Below are 8,701 nucleotides of genomic sequence, written 5' to 3'. Positions count from 1 at the left end.
GCCTCCTGGACGTCTGCCTTCGTTATAGGGAAAGGGCCCTGCGTGCAGGCCCGTGCCCCGGAGCGAAGGCAGGGTGGCTCCCCGGGGTTCGTGCTGCAGTGCTGGGGCTCCCCGTGACAGGCACCAGGTTGGCAGAGCCAAATAACTTCCCCCCCGCTCCCAAGAGGTAACCTGGTAACCGAGAGTTACATGTTTAACGAGACGGATTTTCTCTGAGGTGAATAGATGCCCGTCTTGCCAATTCTCATGATTTTATCACAAGGCTCAAGTTATTTCATGTTAACTCGAGGTCCCGGCTCCAGGAGGCAATGGTTACGTGAGAACCTTTTCAAGTTAAGTTTCTAGATTTTGTGGCTGAGAAGAGCCGTTTAAAAATGTGGCGCAATGACTGAAAAACTCTCAAAGTAAACACCGAGAAGAGCGCTGTTTAAATTTCTGATTTTTTAGGACGGTCTCACAGTTACAGGATGGGCAAATTCATGATTTCCAGCAACTGGCAGCTCCGAGTGGCGTAACGTATTTTTAGGAGCTCCAACATAAACATGCAAGATGCGGCAGAGGTCTTCGGGATGGTTAGCGCCTGCCTCAGGCTGCCTCAGGCACCCAGCTTAGTTGCTCTCTGTCATCTTCTGGAGCCTTCTCTCCACCAAACGTGGACGCTGACTTAGGTCCTCTGAATCACACCTTTGACAGACGTGAGATGTCTAAATTAGCTTAAGAAAAACAGTTTAAACAGCCCATAACCCACCCCGCCCCCCTTCTCTAACAAGGCTGTCGAAAACTATGTGAAGTTCTGTCAGGGAAGGAACCTGCCTGTCCCTCCCTCTTCCTCTCAAAACCAAGCGTGTAAAGTGACTCCATTTCTCAATATTCATGACTTAGGGAAGCCTTGGTTAGATGGCTCATTTCCAGGTGACTAACTCAGCTTTTTTAATTTCCTATAAGGAATGCTGCAAATAAGAGTTGGTAACCAGGTGCGGCATAGATTCAGTCAAGCATAAACAAGGGTTTTTTCATCTATTTTTGTACACACACGTACAGAAGGGTGCCTAAACCTAATTCTGTCAGTTTAGAATACATATTGGAGGGAGAAGTTAAATAAACTAAGATAACTAGATTTTACTCGCTCAGATAAAAGTTTGGGCGATAGACAAAGACTGGTGTAAAGGCAGGGGGGGCATATATTGATAAAAGCGTTTCTGCAAATTAGTCTTTTCTAATGCATTCTTTCAGACTGCTCTGATGTGCTCCAGACTTCTGAAATGATTCTTTCAGCCTGGGAAAGAAGTAATTTTCTAGGTTACTTATGAAAACATTTTTGGTGACTTAGACAGAATATTTCATTGGTTATTTTCCCTTCCGAATTAGGGCATTCTTGGGCAACAAGGGATCAGAGTAGTATACACTCATGAGCTAGACACTGACAAGTTCATAGTCCAAATACTGAAATATCACTTAGGCAAAGATTTATTTTCCCATCCAAGGTGAAAACATTTGGATTATTTTTTAGAATGCATTCTTAGGCTCTTACACAGCAAAACACTGAAGCAGGTGCTTAAACCCCATTTATTCATCAAGCTCAGCTCCCATTTACCTAGGTTTACTAAGAGCCAAGCTTCTCATCTAGATTTGGCAGGTTTTTGAGAAATCTTGCTAGACTGTTCCTCTGGGTACCTAAACATTTTAAAAATTAGGCTTTATGTTCAGATAACAGAAAATATTTTTAACCCTGCATTATTGTTGTTATTGTTGTTACTTTTATTATTTCTATGACTAAGCCTGCGACAGTGTTCATTCAGTGTCTCTGTTCTTTTCAAGTGAAAGAGCAGAAGTGTCTTCAGCTAAAATCTAAATTGAGGCAAAACTTTCCTTGTCATTAATCCTTTTAGAGAACTGATTGTGAATTCATCTCACAAATTTGTTTATATCTCTGTTTTTCACATAAAGAATTGAGAACCCATTTATGCAGTGGCTGGTTTGTTAAATAAATGCAATATTTTAACACCTCATTTTGCGGGATGGATATTTTAAGTGGAAATCCAGATTGAAGACTGATACAGAAAAGTTTTGAGTTGAACGGTGTGGCTCCATGTTGTTCCTTGGTCTCTCAGGAGGAGCAATCTACTCTGCTGCGGGGGGACTGGTTCACTTTTGCACCAGTTCCTCTCACAGAAGATATTAGACCTATAGACAAGTGACTGGAGTGAAATACCACTCCCTGCTTGAGCTCAGATGAGACCCCAAGTTGGGGATGAATTGTAGTTTCCTGAGCTTTCACGCAATTCATCCTCCTGAAGCAAGACCTGTTGTGACCCTACGTGCTTAAAGTGAATTTTCCATGATAGGCATAGAGTAAAGCTGGAGATGTTTCTAATTCTGTTTCCCGATCAGTACAGCCACTACCAGTTCGTTTCATGGACTAATCTTGCTCAGATGCAGTCATGGAGTGGCCACGGTCATTTGAAAAACCTATACAGTATGTATAAACAAGCAGTGGAAACAACAGCAAAATTATTTTCGAGTGTGCCTGGCTCCAGCAAGCAGACTGAGAGATCTCTATTTGCTGTTTATTCTCTTTTGCACTTTGCAGAAATCTCTGTGATTTTATCTGAACATTATTTATTACAAAAATAAAATGTATTATGTAAATGTGAGTTTAACGTCATTTGATATGACTTGAGATAAAAGATGATAAATATATAAAGAAGATTAATTACAGGACTTCCTATAAAATACAGAATACATGTTTATTTTGGACAAAGAAAACCAAGGCTCTATTTGAAGAGATGCAATTAAATGCATATATTTAGATTATATTGTCATGCTAATTAGCAATGGTAGGAACCAATTAGGACTAGGGCTACCAAATCACCAGACTACATTGCATATTCACTAGTCTACCTTTACTGCTCTACTGGTTTTTGCTGGAAGCAGATAAACATGAAATGTGTTCTTTTGAAAGCCCATATTGTTGCACATTTTGAGCCAAATCTTGTTCGTTGTGCTTTCATAAATTGTCCCACAAAAGTTACCGGAACTACTCGTGTGAGAAAGGCGGGCTCTGGCTCTAGGAAATAGATGTGGCAGCTTTGGGTAGCAATTAAAGAAAAACACGAGATGCAAAAAAACCTTTCGATTCAAATGGCTATTGTTTGAATAAGCGAGGTCGGTAATCTGTCGGTTTGCAAAATGCTGGAAATGAGATTTTCATTAAACGCACTTCATTTATCATGCGGGAACGAGGACCAAGTGCCGCATGAACGTAGTTTGTGAAGGTATCGCCTCACAGCCCTGGAGGCTGATGACCCCTCTTTATCTACACAGCAGGTAAGGCACAAACAGTGGCGATGTGAGCTCTCTTTGCAGTCCCCTGCCAGCGTGCCTGACTGCTAAGCTGGGGGAACAAAGGAAAGATAGCATATGGATAGCAGATTGTAGGAGCGCTGAGAGAGGACTGAGGAAATCTATGTTGGGTGTGTGGCTCTGCCAAAGATCTCTTGTATGACTTTGGCCTTGTCACTTAATCTCCTTCTGTCTCCGTTCCCCTTTGCGAACGGGGAGAAGGTGTCTCTCCTCTCCCTCAGGCTTTGCCTGGAAATCTGTTCAGGCCCTGAGTTCTCCTGGACGGTGTGCTTGTGCAGCTTGGGGTGGAGTAAGACTGAGCTTCGCTGGGTGCTCTAGCTGCTGCTACCACCCAAATAATAGGAATTACTATTAACAGAAGAGTAACGAAGAAATCCATGTCTTGTTGATAGATTTTACTCATCTTTTCAGGCCATTCAATCTTTGGCCTCTGGGTGAAGGGTATGAACAAGGCAGGCAATTAGTGTCAGGAACAGAGCTGTGAATTCTTCTTTTATAGGCTTCCAAATAATGCTGGAAATAGTGGTGTCGGTGTTCTCTTTTTTTCACCTGTCTCTTAATGCCTTTTGAAGACATGTGTGCCAAAATAACATCACGGTGTTTCTGCAGCGCACAAACTGAAGGGCTGTGCAAAAGGCTGCATGTTGCTTTACTTTGGCCCTGGAGATGGCTCCCCCGAGGGCTTCGGAAAAAGCCCTCAAAAAATGTAAAGGCTAGGGCAGGGACTAGGGTTTCTGCATCTCCATTATGCACTGTGCATATTTATGGGGCAGTATAAAGAATAAATAATAATCCACAAACACTGCATTCTGTGCCCTTGTCTACCAATTGTGCTGATGCTTTACGTGATGCAGCTACTGCTAATGAAACCAGGATCCGATTTTTAGCTACACCTGAAATGGATGCTTGTTTTGCACCTGCAGTTTTGCAAATATAAATAATTCCGTATGCAATTTTTCAGACATACCCATTGGTGGGTATAGCCGATGCCATTTATGGACAGGTTTTTTCAGAGGAGCCGTAGAAATGGAATTTCAAAATGATACGGATGCCTAAAGCCTCTGTTCTCCTGTATCTTTCTGAGTATATGACAGCGTATCTTCTCTTCAGACAAGGTGTCGCTGGTCTAGAGGAGATCATTTGCACCTGCAGTTGCGCACACGTGCCAAAGAAAAAATGGCAAACTAATGAAATCAGAAATCAAACCCAAGTGCTATTTTTAAGCGAGATTTACTGGACAAACTATTAGGGCTTTAACTCTCATTTCCAGAACATCTAGTGAATTGCCCATGTGTAGAGTTCGCAGGGAACGGCTGGCTTTATTCACATCAGTGGAATAAAATAAGGCCAAGCTCTTTTGGGAGTGAATGGCCCGGCAAGCTTGGGTTTTCAACACCCGCCCCAAAAGGCTGACTGTGCCGTGGCTGTCGAATATGTAAGACTGGCATGGACTATCCCAACCCGCTGCTCACCAAGGTAAAGCAGTTGTCACCTGAAACCCTTCAGGACTTAGAATTTTCTTAATGCTCTGCCTTGTTGTGCGAGCCCATTGAAAGAACACTTCAGAGGGCACCCATTTCTTACTAATGTAAACTTTCTGAGGAGTATCCAAAGATATGACCTCTGGGTGAACCTTTAACCTTCCCCTTAATTATTTGTTTGAAGACAGTGTCGAGTTCTCCCGCTGAGAGCCAAGGCCCATAATGCTTCGCAGCCCTGTGAGCCGGGGTGTGTGTGCAGGGAAGTGGAGAGGGACATAAATAAGGGGACCACCAGATGTAAATAATAAAAGTGGTTGGGGTTTAAATAAAAAGCGAAAAAAGCAATTTGGTTTCCCTGAAGAGTGGCCTGATTGAAGAAAAGGGGTTAGCAAGACGGAAAGCGAGCGCATGGGGGGGGGATGTTTCTCTTGTCTGTGATTTTTTACAGGCCTAAATAAGCGTTCCTTCCATTCTTTAAAACCTTGCCATCTGTATACGCCATTAGAAGCTCGTAGGAGAAGAGAAAACAGTCTTATCAGGCTTTCCTGTTAATCTCTATTGGCCTTAACTTTAGCTGATAAAAGGCACGCTGGACGGAGGACGTTCGGGTCAGGCTCCATTTGGCCAGCACGGTAATGTTACTGGAAAGTAGCTCAGCGAGTTAAGTCCTATCGGGGACCTTTGTCTTTGAGGACGGAAACACGCCTCGAAATCACAGCGCTGGGGAAGGAGATGCCTTCTCCTGTGCCGCAGTCAGAAGGGAATAAGCAAGTACACCGACTGTGTCTGAGTTTTTATTTTAATACCTGTAGTCATGACTAATTCTGAGGCAGGATGACATTTCTGACAACTGAATTATACTTTTTCCAAAAGAAGAAAGAATGTCTTTTGGATGTAAACAGAGAGATGCAAAAGAGGCCTTTAGTGTTACTTGTAGCATTTATGCGTCTGTCTAATGAAATTTCCACGACTGTGATTACGGAAGATGCAACCGAAGGTGTGCCACCGTCTTTTATTTTCTGCGGAGGAATTTAACCGGGGGGTGGGCGGGAGGGAGGGCAGCGCGACAAAAGGCCTTGCGGAGTTGATGCTGTATACAGGCTAGCAATTTACTAAATGAGCAGACGAACTCAGTTTTCAGTTAACCGACTGAAAGACTGCGCTAGGCGTTGGATCGGGCCCAATGGCAATTATGGGAGGCTGTTTTGGATGATGGGCATGTTAGTATTTCTGAAGAGGATTAAACACTAGTATTCGACTTCATTAGCACTCCTTAAGGGTCACCAGCCGAAAGCCTGAGCTGTGAAATAGCACACAAAACCTGCGCGAAGGCTCCAAAGTGTTCTCAAACACAAAGGGAGGGGGGACAAAAACAAGCGTGGCTCCTGAGTGATAGAAAATTGCCCTGTTTGGAAAGAAACTCCATGAATAGGCAAGTTTTAAAATTATTTTAGGGAAATTAATTTGGCTTAGCTTGTGCCGATGTGGATCGCTGCGCATTAAGCTAATAAGAAATATGCAAGCACTTATTTTTGGATTACCAGCAAAATTAAATCCAGGCTCCACAGCCAACTAACTGCCTTTACCAGCGCTCAAAAGCCTCGGCAACCGCCCCGGTTTGAGGTTAAAAAAAAAAAAAAAGAAAAAAAGAAGGTTATTTTGGGCCTAATATTAACCACATGTACCTGCGACTGGGGGTTGCTAACGAGTTGAAAGGTGCCTGAGTTTAGGGCGGGCGGTCGCCTTGCGCGGGTGTCCCCGCTCTGCTCGCCGGGCCGCAGAGGTCGTCCCCAGCTGGCACTGACCTCCACACGACCCCCGCCTTCACAGGCCCCAACTGCAGGAGTTGCAGAGGAGCAGAAGTCTTTCTGGGCCGGCACTTATTGCCGCTGCGCTGGTGATAAAACTTCAGACAGCCTAATTGATGGCTTTGCTGACCTAACGATACCTTGTGAAAGCACGGAGTGGCGAAGCCTGGTCCTCATTTATGGCCAGCTGCAAGGGTAGCTGGATCCCTAGGATGGAGAGGGGGGAAAAAAAACCCCTCTCCCAGCCTGTGAACTTTAACCAGGTTCTGAGCCACTCGGAGAAGTTAGAGGAACAATTGTCTTTCTTTTAACACAAGTTTTCGGTCACGTTTACTTGTTCAAAGCCTTATGGCAAATCCAGCTGTAAGCTGGCTAGTAAGATAAGCGTGTTACCGGTTACAATTTCTGAACACTTAGAGGGAAATCCTTTAAAGTGAAATTATCCTCTGTTTAAAAAAGCAACGCGGAGCAAAACACGTTGCCACACCACGCTAAAACCCTGTCGGTTTTAAAGCAGAGGTGTTCTCAAAACACAGAAGCAAGCTGATGAAAGGACTTCTATTCTTTGTATTCTGTTGCAGGTTTATTAATGCCAGAAGAAGAATAGTACAGCCTATGATTGACCAGTCAAATCGAGCAGGCAAGTTCCAAGTAGTATCTGTATTCAAGTCCCACAGGCGCAAATCCTCATCAAGTTATTCTTCGGGAGTCCCATCACCTGGTAAATAAATGCTCCAACCAGGCATTCTGGGAGATTATTTTTTTTTTCTCATGTCCCCAGAATTCCGCTGTAGGAAGCAACTTCGCTAATTGGTGCTAATTGGAGATTTCCCACCCTGACTCTACTGAAACTGCTTTTTATTTTCTCTCTGAATTGGTAATTGGGTACAAGTAGTAGTGCCACAAGCAGTTTGTTTGACTGTGAGCTCTTGAATTACTCATTGCTTGTCTGCATCCAATCAGCAGGACAATCTCATTTTCTTGCTACCCACAACTCCTTGGTGTATGCATTGCTTTCACTTCTGGAAGGCGAGCTGTAAAACTCATTGTATCCATTCATTTGCTTTGACTATTCACAATATGCTACTAATGCAACATGGTACCATACTGCCAGAAAATATTAAAAGATTATTACTTTTCTCTAAGACCGCACCAGATATGTTCCCAGTAAAACATATGATTTTTGTAACAATGCCTTTTCTACGTTTCTATTAAAGCGCTCGGAATACGTAACTCTCCACACAACAACTGGTGCCGCGTTAATCATTCCACTTTGTAATATGCATTTCCTCGGCATACTAGGGAGTTGTGGTTTCCTGCCATGAGGTTATGGGATAAAACTGTTCTCCATGTGGTGATGACTGTTGTCACTAACAAGGGCTTTAACTTGATGGTGATTTCGCCTGCTGCTTCACTTTAAAGGTTTTTGAAAAGGTTATTAATCCTTTGGGAAACTCTTCCCGTGTAGCATTAAATTTCTTTTTCATTAACAGGTGAAAAAGGGGGAAAACACTAACTCAACTAACCATGGCCAAACATTAAGCCAAATACAAAGTGTATGTGTAAATAGGAAAAGCCATGTCCAGAATTTCCCTACTCGTTCTAGAGTAGGTGAGAGCGGTTTTATATGTTTTGTCAAGTTTCGCCACGAGTACCCTGTATCACAGGTGCCAGATTTGCAACTTCATGCAATTAGGGAGGAATAGAATAGGTACTTACTTCATTAAGAACAAACACGTAGCGCTGCAATGGGCTTCCGCTGTTTTGCATTAAAGGTAAGTAAAGAAACAGATCCTAAGCAAGTGGACTGACTTGGCAAACTTGTTTATTGGGCCCCCCTATAGCATTTTTATTCTATAGTCCTGGTAACATAATCAGCTCATAAAAAGCACAACCTGAGTTTAAAGTGACAGCCAAGATATTGTATATAGCGTTTCAGTGCTGAAGCTGGAACAGTTGCTGATTGTTTGGTATGTCTTCTCTTCTTTCTCCTCTGTGTCCACGATTGACTACAATCAGGTTTTCTTCTTGATCCTTCAGTGAGCCAAG

The 8,701-nt window shown here is 43.2% G+C and overlaps 1 protein-coding gene across 1 annotated transcript in view; it reads left to right on the top strand.

The window, feature by feature from the left end:
* The window catches only part of MEIS2 (Meis homeobox 2), a 177,923-nt gene that overhangs the window by 168,673 nt on the left and 549 nt on the right, over nt 1-8,701 (top strand). The window contains exons 9-10 of the mRNA XM_035889783.1: nt 7,234-7,292; nt 8,672-8,701. The exon at nt 8,672-8,701 is cut by the window's right edge and continues 81 nt beyond it. Coding sequence (XP_035745676.1) covers nt 7,234-7,292; nt 8,672-8,701 — 89 coding nt within the window. The remainder of the gene's footprint in view (nt 1-7,233; nt 7,293-8,671) is intronic.

The sequence above is a fragment of the Egretta garzetta genome, unplaced genomic scaffold (assembly GCF_000687185.1).
Source record: "Egretta garzetta isolate BGI_Z169 unplaced genomic scaffold, ASM68718v1 scaffold2, whole genome shotgun sequence".
Taxonomy (NCBI): Eukaryota; Metazoa; Chordata; class Aves; order Pelecaniformes; family Ardeidae; genus Egretta; species Egretta garzetta.
The sequence above is the reverse complement of the archived record's forward strand: the minus strand, read 5'-3'. Positions and strand labels throughout refer to the sequence as shown.